This window comes from Betta splendens, chromosome 1 (assembly GCF_900634795.4).
Source record: "Betta splendens chromosome 1, fBetSpl5.4, whole genome shotgun sequence".
NCBI classification, from domain to species: Eukaryota; Metazoa; Chordata; class Actinopteri; order Anabantiformes; family Osphronemidae; genus Betta; species Betta splendens.
In genome coordinates, this window is record NC_040881.3 from 1,779,276 (window position 1) to 1,800,320 (window position 21,045).

The 21,045-nt window shown below is 43.6% G+C and overlaps 1 protein-coding gene and 1 pseudogene across 1 annotated transcript; both read left to right on the top strand.

Moving 5' to 3' along the window:
* Nucleotides 1-326: 326 nt before the first annotated feature.
* On the top strand, nt 327-4,023 carry LOC114868406 (B-cell receptor CD22-like). The gene is made up of 10 exons (XM_055507972.1): nt 327-531; nt 630-656; nt 1,301-1,642; nt 1,784-2,008; nt 2,496-2,756; nt 2,839-3,099; nt 3,170-3,251; nt 3,320-3,380; nt 3,498-3,721; nt 3,794-4,023. The coding sequence occupies exons 1-10, from the start codon at nt 327-329 to the stop codon at nt 3,864-3,866; spliced, it is 1,761 nt and encodes a 586-aa protein (XP_055363947.1). The 3' UTR covers nt 3,867-4,023.
* LOC129603964 (B-cell receptor CD22-like) lies at nt 4,006-17,649 on the top strand (annotated as a pseudogene).
* Nucleotides 17,650-21,045: the final 3,396 nt, after the last annotated feature.

A 21,045-nucleotide genomic window follows, 5' to 3' on the forward strand; every position in this document is an offset into this window, starting at 1 on the left:
CAGTCAGTCAGTCGTCTGTCGTTCTGTCTGTAGTTTCCAGTCACACTTCACAGGAACGAGAGCATTCGAGTTCATCACACTTCACCACACCCTCATCCTCCATGTGGTCATTTTACCCTGTACTTAGTGTTAATATCTGACTGTGTCTCTGTGCTTTGTTCTGTGTTTCAGTGGTTGGTGGTGATAATGGCTGGTCAGTGACCTACACAAACACTGACATCTGTGCTGTAGAAGGAGAAACAGTGCAAATGACCTGCAGCTACAAATACCCGTACTCATTTAAATACACTACAATTTCAATTGAAAGAGAATTTTGGTTCACAAGGATGATTGAGAATGAGTATGTGGATCTTAAATCAGATCCACAATACGATCACCGTGTGAAGTATGAGTGTTGGAGCAGAAGCTGCACTTTGACCATCACCGACGTGAGAAAGAGCGACTCAGGCGTCTACAGGTTCAGGTTCATATCCAACCACCCTGATGGGAAGTTCACTGATGGCCCTGGAGTGACCTTATCCGTCACAGATGGTAGTTTAACCGTCTCCACATATTCAGTATGTGCTGCTCTATGTGCATGTGTGTGTGTTGGTAGTTTTCTCTACAACACGTGTCTCTGTCCTTCACAGATCCAGACCTTCATGTGAAGGTGAACAGTTGGAGTCTAAAATGTAACAGTAAATGTCTTCTACCTGATCAGCGTTCCTACATCTGGTACGAAAACGGACATGAACTTCCACAGAAAACATCTTATTATTCAGGGAACGTTGATCGTGCCCACAGCTATTCGTGTGCGTTGAGAGGACATGAGGCTTTTCCTGCTCCCTCAGTGTGTGAGTAGATTTATTTTACTATGACATTAGCTCTGTCTGAGGTCAGACACACGCTAAGGTTGGATGTGATGCTCTGTCATTAAATGGAAGAACACTGATCCCAAAGCTGCAGTTCAGAACAACTGGACCTGTGACAGTTCTGCCCTCCTCCATTCTTTCTACCTGCTTTAGTGTTTTGGTACCAGCGTTGCTGTGATTTCCAGTTGTAAATAAACCTGTTTAAAAGCTCAGTGTCTTTGCTTGTAGTCGTCTGCACTTGGGTCCTCAGTGAACAGAAAGTTTGTGACAGTTTGTAACGGTCCCTGCTTTTAGTTATTGAGGATGTTACATCTTCTACCTGAAACGGTGTCAATAAACATAGGACACCTTTGACATTTGATGTGAAGGATGCAGCGGAACAAAAACACATGATTTTAGTTGAATTATTTATACAGTAATGTTTATGCCTCTCTACATTTTTCTTTCAGGTGTTTACGGTGAAACCTGTAACAAAGTGATTTACACTGACAGAAGCATCTGCGCCGTCAAAGAATCATCAGTGGAGATTTCCTGTACTTATAACAGTTATTATAGATCCATCACCTCTAAGTACTGGTTCCGTTCTAACAGTAGTCTTCAGTGGCAGAGTCCTTCACGGCCTCAGGACCTTCGTACAGGTCGTGTTCAGGTTCATGAAACAACAAAAGGACGCTCCACTCTGAGAATCTCTGATGTGACAGAGACGGATTCAGGACAGTACGGCTTCACATTCAGAGCAGGAGGCTTTGAGTGGGGCCGTAGTTTATCTGGACCCAGTCTGACTGTCACAGGTACTGACCAACACACACTCATGTAAATAAATGACTAACATCAAAGCAGATCACAGCTGTAACTACTGTAATATGTGGTTCTGTTAAAAGGTGTTGATGTCAGTTTCTACCTGGTGTCTTGACCTCCTGCTGTGTTTTCAGCTTTACAGGTGCAGGTGAACAGAGTGATGGCGATCGACCCGTCCTCTGTTCATGTAGAGCTGAAGTGTCAAAGCAGCTGCCGTCCTAGAAGCTCATCATACGTGTGGTTCCAGAACGGACGTCAAACAGAATCCACCACTCTTTATTTTACAACACGGATTAATTCTGGTGACAACTTCTCCTGTGCTTTTAATGGACATGAGAATCTCCGCTCTCCATTAGTCTGTGAGTTACAAACACTTAAAGGCAGAATTCGGCCTTCATTCAAATCTTTTTAAAGGATTTTTTTTTACCAAGATTATGTTGTTGGCATGAAAAAAATGTAAACAACATTTTCAGTTGATCTAAATCTAAATGATTGCTTTTAACTGACTTTGCATCTCTGCTGAAAATATAACTGCACTTGTCTCCAGGTCTAATGACTTACAGTCAATCGTCACTTTATTAGACCTTAAAGCAAATCTGAAGTATGTTGTCTTCTCTTTCATATGTGTGTATTTGCTTTGTATCAGTGAAGCTCAGCTACATAACAACTGCCACTTCATATAGAATTAGAAGATTGAAGAGTCTACTATACTGTTATGTCACTTAATTCATGTGAAGGACAGTTGGAGGAACCCTCAGGAACAAACTAAATGTTTACACGCATCAGAAAATGAGTTGAGGTGAACATCACAGTGAACAATAACAGGGAACATGTTTTCTCCTATAGATGCTCCAAAGGCTCCTTTATTAAAGATGAGTCCATCTGGTGACATAGTGATGAACAGTCCAGTGACTTTGAACTGTAGCAGTGACGCTAACCCAGCAGCTAATTACACCTGGTACAGAGACTCACATCCTGAATTCACCCATGAAGGTCCACAGCTCGTCTTCAGCTCCATCCAGTCGTCTGACTCTGGACGCTTTTACTGTGAAGCTGAGAACCAGCTGGGGAGGAGACGCTCTGAGTTTGTCTCTATCAATGTGGAATGTGAGTGAAGCAGTGATGTTTATAAAGCAGTGAATCTGCACGTCTCAGTCAAAGGTTCTTATGAAGCTTCTGTCTCCTCCAGATGCTCCAGATGTTCCCTCAGTGTCAGTGGTTTCCTCTGGTGAGATAGTGGAGGGCAGTTCAGTGACTCTGACCTGTAGCAGTGACGCTAACCCAGCAGCTAATTACACCTGGTACAAGGAGGATGAACAGGCACCAAAAGCTTCAGGACAGAACTTCACCATCAGCGACGTCAGAGCTGAAGATGGCGGCAAATATTCCTGTGAAGCCCAGAACAGCAGAGGGCGACGTAGGTCTGTCATCCATGTGACTGTGGTCACAGGTGAGTCAGATGCAGTAACAGCTGATTGGAGCAGGTCTCACGTAAACAACGAGTGTGTGTTTTTCTGCAGGTTGGATGAAATCAGCAGCTGCTGGATCAGTCAGTGTCGTCATTGTGCTCCTCGTGTTCCTCGTTGTCTTCCTGTGGATCAGGTCAGTGTTTCATACTTTAGTCCAGCTGTTCATTCTATTTTTACCTAAGGATTATTTGTCCTGTGCAGAAAAAAGAGGTTCTTCCAAAGGACACCAGGACACGTGGAGGTACGATGCACAAAGAGGCAGGTGAGGAACCACAGCCCAGTGACCGTCGATGCCCAACAACCTCCCAACTTTAACCCACTCATGTTTGAGCCCAAGGTTCTGTGGACGCTGTTTTAACCACGGGTCGAATCCTTCCAGCTAAACGCAGGTCCAGAGTACGAGGTGCCTCCGGCTGCAGCTCCCAGAAACCCAGCGGCGCCGCAGGACGACCTCTTCTACGCCAGCATCAGCTTCTCTAAGAGCCAGGACGAAGCGCTGTACTCCAACGTCAGAGCAGCGCCGCTGCAGCGACGCGGCGCCGAGGAGGAGGAGGACGTGGAGTACACGATGGTCACCGCCCAGGGACTTGGTGCCTCCTCACAGTGAGCCAGCGCCTCCTCGTTTCCAGCTGCTCTTTGATCATTGAGGGTAAAAGTAAGTGTTTTCATCCCCAGACCGAGGCGTCGAGAGGCTGAGGAGGATTCATTTGCTCTGTACAGCACCGTGAACAAAGCCCAGAGAGCATGAACGCGCTCAGGACTCGCATCCTCCGGCGTCAAGACTGAAGCAACAAGGCTTTAAAACGGCGTTTAGATCATTGGAAGATGCTTTAAGCTTTTGAGATGAGACTGTTTACACTGATATTTTACTAAATAAAGAACTAATCATGGGCGGCACGGTGGTGCGGTGGGTAGCACTGTCGCCTCACACAATCAGGCAAGAAGGTTCTGGGTTCGATTCCCGGAGGCGGCCCTGGTGCCTTTCTGTGTGGAGTTTGCACGTTCTCCCCGTGTTTGCGTGGGTTCTCTCCGGGTTCTGCATTAGGTTGATTGGCTTCTCTCCATTGCCCGTAGGTGTGAGTGTGTGAGTGAGTGGTTGTGTGTCTATGTGTTGCCCTGCGATGGACTGGCGACCCGTCCAGGGTGTACCCTGCCTCTCGCCCGTAGCCAGCTGGGATAGGCTCCAGCACCCCCGTGACCCCGCACTAGGGAGTAAGCGGTAAGAAAATGGATGGATGGAAGAACTAATCACCAGCCACAGTGTCACGAGTGACCACAGCTGAGCCAACACCTGCTCAGAGTCTCTTCATGGCTGTATTTTCATTTCCTCAGTGTCATGGCTGAGAGGTCGGTTCAGCTGTTTGCTGTTTGTCACAGTCACGTCTTCAGTAGTTTCATTCCTCATTCAGCTGAAGTTCAGGCACCTCAGCAGCCGCATCGGTTCCAGCACTGATGAGCTGCTCAGCTTCTTCCTGTTTTCACCAGACACACAGAGCAGTTTATTGGCAGCGGTGGGAGGTTTTCTCCTTCTTGCTGAATCACGTAAAGTCTGTAGAATATTAGTAGTAAATGATTATTTAATGGTGAATGTTAGTTTTGAAATATACTTCTTGTAGGTTCTTCTTCAAAGACTTAACAAACAAAAGAAACAGAACAGAATCCTTGAGTTATTTGTTTTGGTACGATATGAAAACATTTGTTTCTAGAACTGAAATGGATCCAAATCCGTCTGAACTGCTACATACGTAGACGGCACCATGTGCTGATGCTTGAAACCAGTGGAGTTCATGATGTAGAGGATCAGATTCTCCTTCGACTGCTTCAGGTGCTAAAATGCTGCCGTGCGTTCTGCTGGTCCAGGGTTCGAGGTGAGCTGAGCTGGAACAGGAAGGTCCAGCGTGAAGCAAACCGAAGCTGGAGCGTGGTGCGTTCACTTGTCTCTGACGCCTGGGTTTTAAATCTGGTGCTGCAGTGGTTCAGGCCCAGAGCGACTGCTCACATCTGCACCGCCAGAGGACCAGCAGTGGACGCTCGCTGCAGCTTCAGGTTCTGGTCCAGTGAGAGGAGCTGCTGAGCTGAAGCTACACAGCTGCATGAGGAGCCTGTGGGTCTGAGAACAGACTCCACCTGTTCATGTTCACCATCACTGTGACTGAGCCGCTCTGTGAGGAGCTCAGACCTCAGACAGAGTCACCACAAACCAACCAGGTGGAGGATTTACTGCTTCACCTGGAGTCAGTAACGTGTCCTAGTGTGTATTTAGACCAAACTTTAGTCCTGTTCTGCTCCAGATCTGGAGGTGAGTCATCCTCATCCACATCCATTGTGCATTTCTATCAAACAAAGGCTGAACAAAAAAAAGGCTAGTTCTCATCTTCCTTGTCAAACTTCTTTTATCTGGTACAAAAACAAAGCAACTCTGCTTCATGTTCTGTCTCTGCTTTAGCTCCTCCCTCCTCCTTTAGCCAGTCTTCCCCTTTAGCTCCTCCCTCCATGCCTGTAGTTCTGCTCCATGCTATAGCTCCTTACTTGTCTACCTATTGCCACCTCTCCTTGACGTTTGTTATTTTTCATCTAGCCTTGACTATTCGTTTTTTGCCCTCCTACTCATTAGTTCCTACTTTGAGTGTTTTTGGATGGTCTATTGCTTTAAGTATTTGATTAATAAAACGATATTCATGTATTCATAGCTCTCTCTGGCTCTGACTTGGTCCAAACCAACCAGAATACGTCCACGCACTGAACCGCTCCATCCTCGTTGTGGTACCTGGCTGTCACTCAGGTGAGAGGCGGGCTCACCTGGACAGGTGGCCAGTCCCTCACAGGTCCACACATCCAGCAGTGTCTCACATTAATTCATCCATAGTTTACAGCAAATCCCTCCGGTAGCAACATACAAACTTTTACTGGCTTCACATTTGCTAAATTCATAAAGAGGAAGAACGTCAGCTTCATCGTAACAGTGTCCTGTTTCCACAGAGGAGCAGAGCGTGTGTAAAACCAGTGCAACAGCTGCACTCAGTCAGAGAGTTGAGCTGCAGCGCCTCGGCCGAGTACAAGTTCTGTTTAAAGCATCTCTGTCTCAGACGTCCAGGTGAAGGTGAGACAAACGTCCTCCCAGGCGGCGCTGATGTGTCACAGCAGCTGTGATTCTAGCAGATCGTCCTTCACACGTCGGGTTTGAGAACGGACGGAAGCGTCCATCAGACCGTTACCAGCTGTGACAGATGCTCCTGTGCTGTTCGGGGAGTTAAGAGGCACCGCTCGCCTCCTGTCTGTGAGTTTGAAATCTAATATGAAAAACAGACACCTTTGTGTTTACATGTACATTGTTTGACATCTCTGTAGAACTGACGCTGAACCAGCAGCTAATTACACCTGGTAAAGCAGCGCAGCTCGTCTTCAGGGGCATCTGTGCCTTAGACCCTGGGAAGTACTACTGCACGGTGCGAACGGGCTGGGAGGCACCACATCTGGACTGTGACATCATCTCATGCAGCTGCTCCAGCTGATGAAGCTTACTTATATTTGTAACCATCTATAACCACATTAATCGTTATGTACGTTCTTCTCCAGATGCTCCACTGGTTCTGGGAGTAGAATGGATCCATCTGCTTTGTACAAATCATTAACCTGAAAAGCCCTCAGTGTTTCCTTCCATCAACTGCAAATAAAACACCGTCTTTCAAAAGTGGAATAGAGTGGAGGATCAAATGGAACCTAATGGAATCGAATTGAATCAAACGGAATGTAATGGAATGGAATGGAATGAAATCGAATCAAATCAAGTGAAATCAAATGAAATCAAAGTTTATAGTTTTATTATATGTCACTTTCCAATAACCAACGGGTTAAGAGAAGTGCTTCACAGTTGAAATATGAGGTTTGAAATTGTTGAAATGAAAAAGTAATCAAACACAATATCTAGCTTAGGAAACCATCTTAAAACCATGACAGCGCAGCATAAACCATAAACCAAAAAACATAAAAACATAATGAATGAAAACAAATAAATATAAGAATAATCTCCTAGTGTTCTGCTAAAAGAAATGCCTGTTTAAAAAGGTGTGATTAAAGCTCCGATTTAAGAGAAATTAGGTCTGGTGGAAGACGCAGCTGCAGTAGGAGACTGTTCCAGAGAGTAGGTGCTCACCCCATCACGGTCACCCCATCTCTTGTACCCAGTCCAAGGACAGTGTAATGGGAAAATAATGCTTTATTGCTATTTCTTATCCAACACAGTCGTCATGTGCTGGTTAGATGCAATACTGAACATTCTTACACAAACAACTAATCTCTTGTGCCCTGACGTACATAAAGTTTAAACATCTGATGTTCCATTTGACTGACTAATAATTCATGATATATGTTTGTCTTTTACACCCGGACTCTGGCTCCTTCTTCTCTGACTCCACACCAGACCCAAGGCTGTTAAAGTGAATGCATCTTGTCTTGGAAGCTCGGTGTTCCTTCCTTTGGATAACAAGACATGACGATGCAGAAGAGAGAAAGCAAACATTCTCACTCACAGTGAGATAAGGTGGAACAAACAATTCCATTGCTGCAGAGAGACGTTCCACCAGAGCCAGAGAAAGGGGTTAAAAGGCAGAAGCAACTTGAGGATCGTGGGCTCTTTGCATCACACCTTCATGGTGTGTGCACTGATCTCCCCAGCTGGTTTTTGGTTTGTTGATGTGCACGATCAACATCCATGCTTTTTATTTGCTTTCCCCATTATTTTTATTTTCCTTTATTTTTATAATAAATCCCACAAAAGGACAACGCTCTCATCTGCCTCTTTATGGAAAATTTCCACCACAGAAATTGGCGTCTACGAACAGGATCCCGCTGCAGGTCGTCTGGACGGTGAGACCAGGGACGATAGTCCTGAGGACTAGGTTCGCTCAGCCTCCAGACCTCTACAGCTGTTCTGAGTGGGAGGACTGCTCACCCGTCTGGATCGCCTCTGACGGGATCCACGAACTCAAATTCAAACTCAAATCTTAACTTGGCTCGACCGATGAGAGAGATTTCTTTGTGGGGATAGATTTGATTTGGACAAAAAGATTGGAACTTTTATTTTTAATTCGGCTGAAACGTTTCAATTGGTTGGAAAAAAAATCTTCTGTTTTGTTGAAACATTGGAACATTGGCTTCTGAAAGACGGAGCGCGTTTGCGGAGTGTTTTTTGAGATACGAGGGACCCGGGTCTTAGAGGGGCCTGACGGTGAGGGAGCACTTCTGGAAGGTAGTTCCGGCCCGGAACACACAATAAATCTAAGGCAGGAAACCGCCGAAATCTAAAAGACGGGTTCGGGGCAATCTGAGTCTGTCCATCATTCAGCAACCTTACAAAATAATGACGTAATGAGTAAATATGGTTATTAATGCATTTTATGCACCTTAAAAGAAAAATTAGATACAAAACAAGAGATTTGAAAAGGCAAAACTATTGTAAAACAAAACCTCTAAAAGAAACAAGAGAGATGAGAGTAACGGGAAGAAAATAGATAACAACTCTGAACACACACACACACACACACACACACACACACACACACACACACACACACACACACACACACACACACACACACACACACACACACACACACACACACAGGTGAACAACTTCTGACCCCATGTGACGCATTCACCTTCTTTACATGCTTTTTATTCTGCCCATTATGTGCAGCAAACAGTGAACTTGGTGCCTCAGCATTCCAATGATACACTCTAACATTTTTGTTTCTTTTATGTATTTAATTTTTTTCAGAGGACGCTCTGACCCAACACTCAGCCTCACAGGAAGCCCTGCTTCCCTGTGGCTCACACACAGACATGATGTAGGTTTGATCAGAGGTTGTGAACCAGTGGTCATCACACCAAAATCTGACCACAGACCATGTAAACAACAACACCCTCTTAAAGGAGCCATAGATGGCGTTACTGCAGACACCACTAAGCTACTGAATCATTGGATGCTACAGGCCACAAAGAGCCTGTCTAAATTACTGTTTGTAAGGTTATTTTCTGGGTCATTGTAATTACAGCTGATGGCAAATCCATCTCACCCAACAGACCTTAAAACCTGAAGGAAAGAGGAGCAGGTACAGATGTGGAGGCAGATGTTGTGTTCGTCGCCTGTTCCCCTGAGAGCAGCTCTGGGACTGAACTGATGTTCTTCAAACTTTGCCCTGAGGAGGAAAAGGTGCTGATGAAGCAGCAGAGTCAGGTTCTCAGCTCTCTTCTCTCCTGAACTCCTCCACTTGAGGCAGGAACTGTCCCCTGACCTCCAGATAAAGCCAGAGAAGTGAAGAATCCTGAAGCAGAACCCGGTGGTGCAGAGGCTCAGACAGTGACCACTAAGTGGCAGCAGTAGGTAGGATGTGTAGACGACAGCAGCAGAATGTGGCCCCAGCGTCAGCGATGGACCACAGCTCTGACTCCACACCAAGCGTCTGTCTCATGTTTGAGCATCACCTCCCTCTAGTGGCCATGCTTCATCATTGCACATAGAGGCTTCATCCCTCTGGAAGCTTCCTGTCAGTAGCTAAACAGCTGAAGGTTCCTTCTCAGACACATGTAGTGAAACACAGACAGTTTTATCTCATCAGATCAGATCAGAAGACAAACTGTTCTGTGACGATCAGAGACCTCAGACAGAGCGACTCAGGTGTTTACAGGTTCAGCTTCATCACAAAGCGACCGGGGGGAGTTTTACTGGAGAACCTGGAGTCACGTTGTCTGTCCAGGAAACAGCGTTATTATTGGTCAATGACTCTTCTAGGCTGCGTTCATGAAGGTTTCCATGTTTCCCTGCAGAACCAAGCAGAACCCTTTGTTATATTAGACAGGAGAGTCCCTCCACTTAATGAAGATGTGGGACAGATGTGGCCCAGGGCGGCATCAGGCGTCTCCAGGGTCTGTTTGATCAACGCAGGTGCATTCAAACACGTTGTTCCAGCTTTTATACAGTTAGAATTTCATCTACTCTAACTATAATACACTATGTAATAAAAGTACTGACCATGCACGTGTAACAGCTACCGTCTTATGCTGCTGGTGCCCTGAAATCAAGCTATTCTCAGCATTTTGTTGCAGCCTGAACAGACTGGACTCTTGAGGCCTCGTGTCCTTGTGGCACCTTTTATGAGCCCAGGTTCTGTTGGAGCTTTTATCCCGTTCTCACAAACAGTCACACTGGTTGTCAGCTACTGTATCTACGTCTCTGCTCACACACATCATCATGTCAACAACTCGCTCACCTTTGACCTTTACCATAAATAACTAAAGAATGGATTCACCACAAATTACAAAGTACTAAATGAAAAATGTTAAACTTTGTCCTCTGACAAAAAGACTTTATAAATTATTAAATATTTCTAGGTCGGAACAACATTGTGTGTTTATCATTACCTTTGTTCACCAGGAAACAGAAACGATCCGTATGATACGATATAAGTGTAACATTTTAAAGAAATACTCTTTAAAATGGGGACCATATTTACATTCAGGCGCCTTTTATTCATTTATACTAAATTCGTAGGTAGAAATGTGTCTTAACGTGGTTTATTAGAGTTTATTTTAATGTTAACTCTCCAGTGTCTGTGTTTTAACAACATCTACCGTTCAGTGAGTCATGAAGCGTCTCGGCTTCGTTTCACAGCTTCGTGGGTGAGTTCACAGCTGGAAGTTGTTTCCTTTGCACTTTGTGATCGGACTCATGTGACAGTGATGAAACCACAGATACACAGTGTTACAAGGTTGATGTATTTTTAAACATCACACCTGGTAGAACACACTGAAAAGAACAAAGCTTTACTCCTTAAAGCTGCTTTAGACGTGTGGGTCAGTTTTTAACGTTTGCTAATCAGTAGTTTGACTTTGACGTAATCGATTGATGTGATTGAGACCAGAAACACGTATTACACATAAAACATCACACTGGGTGTTTGTATGGTTTTCTGTGAACAGGAGCATATTAATAGAGAGGAAGGAAGCGTGGTGCATTTTCCGTGGTTCTGTCTTTTGCTCACATGAACACATGAGCTCAGAGGAGCAGCTATGGCTTCAGCAGCATCAGCTGCATTAGTGCTTCTGCTTCTGTCTCCACCAGGTAATGTAGGTTCTCACTGACTCCAGATCAGGTCACACTTATTCAGAGCAGCCTCCAGTGAGTGGGATCGTCAGGATCTGATGTTTGAGTAGCAGATAAAGAACACGTGTTCCGGTCCGTTTGGGTCTAAACTGACGTTTATTAGACGCTTTCCTGTTCTGTTTAGTTCATTAACGACGACAAAGACGACAGTGACTGGATAATAACCACACAGTAATAAATGTAAATGCTCTGTTCTTTTCTACCTCGTCAGTGATCAAAGCCTTTGGAGCTCAGTGTTCTGCCCAAGGGCACGTCAGCACTGAAGCAGTCAGGAATCAAAGCACAGACCTTATGATTGCAGCTTTTTAATATTGCTACGACTACTATCTACTCCTCGTCTGCCGTGACAACCAAGCTCACCTGATAACAATCCTGCATGCTATTCTGCCCACGAGACTGCCCCACCCTGAACAGTAGTGTATTCTGAGCCTACACGTTATTGAACCCTGCCTGTCCACGGAACCGAGCCTGCCTGATCCACTGTACTGTAAACCATTGCTGACCCGTGAATGACCTTGCCTGAAATTGATCCTGCCTATTCGTTGTCTAAATAAATCCACTTAATGTCACCTGTGATCGTCGTGAGCCGTGCATGTGGGTCCACCGCCCAGTAAATCCATTGACATTGTTGAGGTTTGTTACACAATCAACACTCATCTCTGTCGGCTGATGTGTCCTAACTGATATCACACTGTCCTCATTCGTTAGAATCACATTTAACAGTAAAGTTTACAAAAAGCAGTAAACTGACAAAAGCCTAAGAACAAACTCTGATAAAGTCATTAAAAGCTGCCTGAATTAGTCGAGCAGATCCTGCAGGTGTAACATGAAGCTCACATGATATCTGCTCAATGGTTACGTGTCCTCTACATGAACTGATCTGGGATCTGGTCTCTGCTTTGCTCTGTGTTACAGTGGTTCAGGGTCAGAAAGGCTGGAAAGTCACTTACAGCTCTGATGTCTGTGCCTCAGAAGGATCAACGGTGGAGATGCGCTGCACCTACACATACCCAGAGTCTACACATTATAGAGTAAAAGACACGTTCTGGTTCACTAGAGTTGAGGAATATCAGTACATGGAGCTGAGAAAAGCCTCAGTGTTTGCAGGTCGTCTCCAGGAATCCTGTGATAGAAACAGCTGCACTCTGAGAATCACAGATGTGAGACAGAGCGACGCAGGTGTTTATTGTTTTAGATTCATCACAAACCAGTATGAAGGGAGATTTACTGGTGAACCTGGAGTCACTTTATCTGTCAAAGGTAACACTTTTACTTTAATGTTTTTTGGACTCATGGTGAAATCAATGTTTGAAGTTTAGCACAGCTGATGATAAAAACTATAATAAATCCAGTCTGAACTATTGGTTCAGATGATGCATTAAACTGCTACTGATGTAAAATATTTACACTTTGTACATTTATTTGTCGTTGTGAGTCCAGATCTACAGGTCGAGGTTCAAAACAGTAACAAGCTCCAGTGTTTCAGCAGCTGTCGTCTCCCTGATCATTCGTCCTTCATCTGGTACAAGAACGGAGACAAGATTTATGAAAACCAGAAAGTAATATCTGCATCTTCCAGTTCAGCAGACAGTTATTCCTGTGCTCTCAGTGGACGTGAGGATTTCCCTTCTGCTTCAGTCTGTGAGTTTATATTTACATTAAACTCAGCAACTGTGAACCTGCTGTTCTACTGATGTAACTGTAACAGTGGTGATTGAACATGGTTTTATTTTCCAGGTGTCAGTGGTCAAACCTGCAACAAAGTGATTTACACCAACAGAAGCATCTGCGCCGTCAAAGGATCATCAGTGGACATTTCCTGTACTTATAACAGTTATAGTGGATCCATCACATCTGAGTTCTGGTTCCGTTCTGACCGTAGTGGTCAGAGTCCTTCACAGCCTCAGGACCTTCGTACAGACGTCCAGTTTACAGGTCGTGTTCAGGTCCTTGAAGCAGCGACAGGAGGCTCCACTCTGAGAATCTCTGATGTGACAGAGACGGATTCAGGACAGTACGGCTTCACATTCAGAGCAGGAGGCTTTGAGTGGGGCCGTAGTTTATCTGGACCCAGTCTGACTGTCACAGGTACTGACCAACACACACAACCTGTGGAACCGCTGTGACTGTGATCTGACAGCTGCTTCTTCGTGGTCTCAGTTCTCCAGGTGCAGGTGATCACATCAACGCTCCAGGACTCTTACACTGACGCACAGCTCAGGTGTCTCAGCAGCTGCAGCTCAGCCGCTCGTCTTTCCTACGTCTGGTTCAAGAACGGACACGAGGTCCCAACGGAGGACGGGTTTTACAGAGGCCGCGTTCATCCTGGAGACGCCATCGTTTGTGCCTTAAAGGGACAAGAAAACTTCAAATCTGCCTCAGTGTGTGAGTGTGTTTTACTGTGACTGTAAAACTGAAGCAGTCATCACTGATCCCACATTTAATCAGTGTTTCTCCTCCAGATGCTCCAGATGTTCCCTCAGTGTCAGTGGTGCCCTCTTGTGACATTCTGGAGAACAGCCCAGTGACTCTGACCTGTAGCAGTGACGCTAACCCAGCAGCTAATTACACCTGGTACAGAGACTCACATCCTGAATTCACCCATGAAGGTCCACAGCTCGTCTTCAGCTCCATCCAGTTGAATCACTCTGGACGCTTTTACTGTGAAGCTGAGAACCAGCTGGGGAGGAGACGCTCTGAATCCATCTCTGTTGATGTGAGATGTGAGTGATGTTTATAAAGCAGTGAATCTGCACGTCTCAGACTGAACTGATCCAACTGCATGTGGGTCGTCTGTTCTTCCTCTTTCTGGTTTGTGTTCACCTGGATGTTAATAGAACACATTTATTCCTGTGATGATGAACCATCAGCTATTAAAGGAGCTGATGAGTCATTACACAGTTTCTGTGGGTGAAGTAGGAACAAGTCTTGCAGATTTGATCCTATTTCCTAGAATCGCTTGGATAAAGATTTAACATTACATTTTGATGGTTAAATGTTGTGTAGATTCTCCCATCAGAGTCTTGAGGTTGATACTTTTTTCTATTTCCAGGTAACGCAGTGATGATAATGAATATAACCAGGTTGACTCTTGTGGTCCTGATGCTGATTCCTGTGTTTGTCCTGAGTCTGTGGACGAGGTAAAACAATAAACATCCACCACTTTCATCACTCATCTTTCATTTGCTTTTGTTTTTGAAATCATCACCTGCACTTTGTTGAACTTTTTATTTAATTGGAATCAGGAAGAAAACAGCTCTGATTTCAAAATCTGAATGGAACAAACCTGCAGAGACATTAGAGGTGAGAGGCTGTTATGAGGATATGAGTGTTATAATATATTATATTTAATTGTAACAGAAATAAATGAAGGAACTTATTAGAACTCTACGGTGGCCCTGAAGTTCAAGTCACAAACAAACAAAAAACAAACGAAACACGATGACATTACCAAAAAACACAACGCCATTAACAAGAAACACGACAACATTAACAAGAAACGCGACAACATTACGAGAAAACACACCAACATTAACAGAAAACATGACGACATTAACAAGAAACACACCAACATTAACAGAAAACACAACAACAATAACAGGAAGCACAACAACATTAACAGGAAACACGATGACGTTAACAAGAAACACAACAACATTAACAGAAAACATTTCAACATTACAGAAAGGGACCACATCTTGTTTGCTTGCTGCTTAATGAACAGTCTAATTGCAGCAAAGAGCAAAGATCTCCTTCCAACAGCGAGGGTGGATCAGTCTGTCACTGAAGCTGCTCCACAGATCAGACATTGAGTCCTGCAGTGGGTGAAAGTCAAGGTCCAGAATAGATGTGGCTTTGCCAGGACCCTTCTGTCACCCACCTCCATCCACCTGTTTTCTTAGTTAATGCCAGATAGGCATGTTAACGCCCACATTTTCCAGTTTATCTGCCATAACAGCAGCTGCTTTAACTGGTATATTAAACTCTAACTATGCTGTTATACTGTAAGTATAGTGTTTGTGTGTATTTTGTAAACTCAATGTAAGGCTTTATGCTATTAAAGAGTAATACTTGAGTTATAAATATTACTTTATGGCAGAGGAAATTTAACTCCACAGGATTTCAGATTAAGATCAGACCAGCTCCAAGAAAGAAGTTACTACAACTCAGCTCTACAGTTTGTTCAGTGGTTTCACATGTAAGATACAGTAAAATTGAACTGAGTTCATTTCAAAGCCTAGAGTTTGCTGTGCAGTATTTCAACTTGAACTGAATGTTAATAGAAGATCATAAATTTGAGGGCTATTCATAAAAGGTTTTCATTGGATGCAAGCCTCGATATGTTATATATAACATTAAATATTTGGACGCCCAAACCAAAACTGAAAGAAGCAGGACTCAGTGGGCAGGAATCTACTCTTTAATAAGATGAGGGAAGAGGGATCTCATCAGGACTTCACGGACCTGAACAGCTGTTCTACCGAACAAGGCACTTGGACAAGTTTCAGCTCAGTATATAAGCTGCACCATACAGCACAGTACTTAGTTTGGCCTCATTAAATAGAAAGTCCGTCTACCAAACGATCTGTGAGTTAGAGATGCTTGCGGATTCAGTTCACCAAGCATTTAAACACAGTTTTTTTCAGGTTTCTATCCAAGCCCCAACCACGTTATTCGGTCTCCAGGCAGCTGTAAATGGCAGCGACGTTTCTATAAGACCCGTCTCCGATAAAACCCTTCCTTAAATCGCCCTTAATATTTTAACTAGTGCAGCATAGCCCCGTTTTTAGCTCACAGGTAAAAAAAAGGAGTGAAAGTTTGACCGACTTAGCTTTTGACCAATCAGAAACAAGACGTGGTCCCTACCCTTTCCGTAATGTTGAAATGTTGGTGTGTTTTCTGTTAATGTTGGTGTTTTCTGTTAATGTCGTCGTATTTTTTGTTAATGTTGTCGTGTTTTCTGTTTATGTCGTTGTGCTTCCTGTTAATGTTGTCGTGTTTCCTGTTTATGTTGTCGTGTTTTCTGTTATTGTTGGTGTGTTTTCTCTTAATTTTATTCTGTTTCTTGTTAATGTCGTCGTGTTTTCTGGTAATGTTGTCGTGTTTTCTGGTAATGTTGTTGTGTTTTCTGTTTGTCATAAAGTGTAATTATGTTATTTATTGTTATGTTTATTAATTTAAGTAAATAATAATAATATTTTTATTTAGTACATTTTTCCAGATTTCACCAATAGCTAAATATCGTTTTATTGATTTTGCTGATGTGTCTCCTTCAGTCAGAACCTTTGCCTGATTATGAAAACATGACTGCAGCACAGACAGAAGACACAGAGGAGCAGGACGACCTGATGTGACCTCCAGTCCCATAAGAAACAGACCACATGAAAATTATACAGCAACAAGATTTCATCATGTGATTATGATGTGATTCGGTCCAGATGCTGTGAAAAAGCACAAATTGAATTAAACAATAAATTAGTTTTCTGGGAAATGAGATAAACTTCAAATACAGAAGCATCATTTTAAACCCTCACACAAACAATGACATTAAACCATTTAAAAATGTCAAGGTCAGACATTTACAGCTGTTTTATTCTGCTCATATTAAATGCACACAGTTTATAGTTTGTGCTGGATTTGTTTATTTCACTGTTATTTACTTTAATTGACTGCATTCATATCCTGGTTATATTATCTCTAGATGTTGTAACTAACATTAAGGAAACATGGAACCACTCGTTGTAGTTTGTTACTGGAAGCATTGGACAAAGACACAACTGGACCTGGTGCAACAGCTGTTACAGTTAAACAATACGTCAGATTATTAATCCTAATCACGTCCTGCTGTGATGCAAATCACATGTGCATCCAATGCAACATCTGCTGATTATCTGTATTTTGAGTTTGTACTTTGATTAAAATATTGATCATATTTTTGTTTTACTGTATTACTTGTAAAGCTTTATTTAAATGTCAATTATATGTAACTAGCAGGTGTACATTTTTTAAATGATGGTCATGTGGCCTCATGTTTGATGCTGATCTTGAAATAAACATAAAATGAACCCTATGGTCGTAGTTGTGGTAGTTTCATGCTGTTCTACACTCAAAGGTTTATCTGTGAATTGTTCATCTCATAACTTCTGTGTTGATTCAATTCAATTCAATTTTATTCAATTTTATTTATACAGCGCCAATTCACAACAATGTTATCTAAAGACATTTTACAGGGTAAGGTTAAAAGACATGTGCAAAATCTATATCAACTTTTTAGACATTTTGGAGCGTTCCTATGACTCTATGGGTCACATTTACACACACTGAGCACGGTAGAAGTGCATATCCTCCTTTTTTCACATTTTGAGACTTCCAATCCAATGAAGACAGACCTCCTCCTATTCTGAAACCGTTCCTCACCTGTCATCTGAACCACCCCCACAATGATCTCGAACCAAAACTGGACTTCCGCCATTTCCCCCCCCCTCACCAAGTCCTCCCATAGAAATAGTTCGGTTCTTGGGTGTTTTAACCAACGCCAAAATGTATTCACTTTACCAAGAGATCAACAATTAAGGACTTTGTGGGTTATTTTTATTTTAAACCGACATACTGTACATTCCAGTTAATCACATGCAAGGAGGTTGTCAAACAGAGAAATCACTGCAGACTGTTGGCACACAGACATCTGCTGCCCAGCTCAGGAGTGAATGTATGAACATTTTTTTTACAAACAGTAAGACAGCCAATAGAAGAATTTAATTGGTATAGACTATGTTTTTTCTGTTGTTTTAGCACAGACAGGCCTGTCCTCTTGTTTGGTTTAATTTTTTGTCTGGTATTGTGTATTCTTACAGAAGGTTTTGACCTACATAATACTGAACATTTCACTAATCTACAATTCTGATTGCAGTACCTTTTTTGATGAGGTGATGGTGAGGACAGCCACAGCTTGCATCTGGTAGAGGACTGCTTCCGCTCAGTCTTCCAAATAGTGATGAGAACAAGGATCACCACATCTCCCTGGTCATCTGTCTACAACTATACCTGTCCTGCTGCAGAAACAAATCTCCAACATAACCAAGTGTACCCCCTACCCAGGACATGGACTGTTTACCCTACTTCCATGCATTTCATCTGCAAGGCCCTGCAAAAGCTTCTGCCCTCAAACCCCCAGACTTCTTAATTAACTCAGTAACCTATACATTGCACATTGGAGTGTGAAGGTAACAGTTTGTTCCAGCTTTGGAGTAGTGGTGCATTTTTAGTTGACAATAAAGTTGGCTCCAACTATTACATATTTCACTGAATGCTGTTTTTATGAGGGGGAAAAACACTTTCATTCAGGAAATCATAGTATTGAAATTACATGTTTTTCTCTTTCTGATATGGTAAGCTATAAAAGGTAAAGCGGCCATAAGAAAAAAGCGTGTGTAAATATAAATTAAAAATTCAATTGTTTAAAAAGATTCTTAATGAGTATTGTGTACACAAAAAACACATTTCTACTCAAATTGTAAAGGAGTTATTCCACAGGTGGTCTAAACCCAACATACAGTGAGTGTAATCAGGACACTGCCTTAAACTCTGCCTTCACCCCAGGAATCCCCAGCACCAGCTCACTAGCCTCTGTAGACTAGATACCTGTAAAAAAAACTTCAGATACAGAGACAAATTACTGTCAGATTTATCAAGAATGATCAAAAAACATTACTAAAAAACAGTACTAAAAGCAGTAAAAAATACATTAGGTCAATATATAATTTACCAATAACCAGTGCTTTTTGTTCCCAGGTAGGTCATGCAGTGATTGCTCTAAATATTAATGCACATTTTTAAATAAAATTATGTCAGAGCAGCAGCACAGGCAAGACAAAAACAGTGTAAATTGTATTTATAATATTTCAGCTATGCTCTCAAACTTTTATTTATTTGTATAATGTAAGCTAAAGTACTGTTTTCTATTAGCGAGAGTTTTCCAGGTAAGTTGTGTTGTGAATATTGAAGCTGCACACGCCATTTAGCATACGCATTAGCAACCGCTAGTCGCTTTGTAAATTACATAAATCAATTAAATTGAAGTAAATGCGACATTACCAATGAGACACATCTTGCATCAGCCGAAATGTGGCGACTTCAACAGCCTCCTCCTCAGCTTCAGGGTCAGATTCGGGATCGTAGACGTATGGTTCCACTACGCTACGAACCAGCTTGCTAACGTCGTGCAGTCCTGTAGCGGGTCTTCTTCTGTGGAGGATTGCGTTCTCAATGTCGCACTACTGCCACCTATTGTATCGTAACAGTGCGGTGGCTCGTATCCATGGAGCCAATTTTAAAAAAAAAAACAACAACAACAACAACAACAAAAAAGGTATGCGCTTCCGCACAGAGGTGTGGCGAGCAGCTTCGCTTGCGACACGCCTAGAAAACACAGCGTTTGCTGATGGGGAGTGAAAACCACATACTGACAGGGGCAGTGTGGACGATCTAAAGGGTTTTATGGGACGAAAATTTACAGAGACCTTACTGAGACATTGAAGTCCAATATTCTTTAGAGTGAAAAGCTGTATGATCAGGGAGCTTTAAGACCTTACACAACTAAACCCAACAGATTCCGCATACAGCAATCCTTTAAGTACAATTAGACAGCAACAATGGAGAGGAAAAAGTCCCTCTAACGAGGAAAAAACCTCCAGGAGAACCAGGCTGGATGTGGGCGACCGGTCTTGGTGAGGAGAGAGAGTGAGAAAAGCACAGCAACAACAACAAACAACAACAGAGCACAGGCAGGATGGTTGCACCAGAGACTGGACACAAGCCAAGGAAGAAGACTACAGAAGTGGTGACCGGTCCCTGTACAGGCAGGCAAGAAACAGGCTGACAAAGGAGGTGAAGGCAGGTAAAAGGAGATATGGTGAAAGGCTGCAGAATAGTTTATCAACAAACAACCCTGCATCAGTCTGGAGAGGCCTGCATCACATCACTAACTACAGGAAGGCCAGCAAACGTCTGGCAGACGGACTTAACCTTAAGTTCTACTGCCGGTTTGAAAGGAACCGCCTCACACCTCCTGGACACACAATAGGCTCACTCACACCCCCCAAAACTCACACCCTCCCGTCACCAGACCCCCTACAGGCACTGGAGATATGTAAAGAAGATGTCGACCAACTCCTTCAGAGGCAGAACACCAGAAAGGCCCCAGGACCTGACGGTGTGTCCCAACCTGCCTCAGAATCTGTGCTGAGCAGCTGGCACCTCCATACCAAGAACTACATCTCAGGGAACACGTCTGTGAAACTCCTGAAGTATGCAGAGGACATGGCTGTCATTGGGCTCATCCAGAACGGTGATGAGTCTGCATACATACGGGAGGTGAAGCAGCTGGTCCAGTGGTGCAGTCAGAACCAGCTGGAGCTCAACACGCTCAAGACTGTGGAGATGACGGTGGACTTCAGGAAGAACCGCCTGCTGAGCCTTCCTGACACAGCTCAGCAAGTTCAACCTGCCCCAGGAGCTGCCGACCATCTTCTACACGGCCATCGTCCAGTCTGTCCTCTGCACCTCCATCACTGTGTGGTTTGGTTCAGCCACCAGGCAGGACAGACACAGACTGCAGAGCGTGGTCCAATCAGCAGAAAAGATCATTGAGACTGAGCTTCCGTCCATTGAGCACCTGTACAGTCCAGACTCAGGAAACGGGCTGTTGGCATCACTGCTGACCCACACACAAACTGTTTAAGCTCCTCCCCTCTGGCAGGCGTCACAG

Excerpts from the sequence above, each read along its gene's own strand:
- LOC114868406 (XM_055507972.1), top strand. The coding sequence starts at position 327 with ATGATTGAGAATGAGTATGTGGATCTTAAATCAGATCCACAATACGAT. Across the intron at positions 2,009-2,495 it reads TCTCCGCTCTCCATTAGTCT|ATGCTCCAAAGGCTCCTTTA; the intron begins GTGAGTTACAAA and ends TTTCTCCTATAG. Across the intron at positions 3,722-3,793 it reads GGACTTGGTGCCTCCTCACA|ACCGAGGCGTCGAGAGGCTG; the intron begins GTGAGCCAGCGC and ends TTTCATCCCCAG.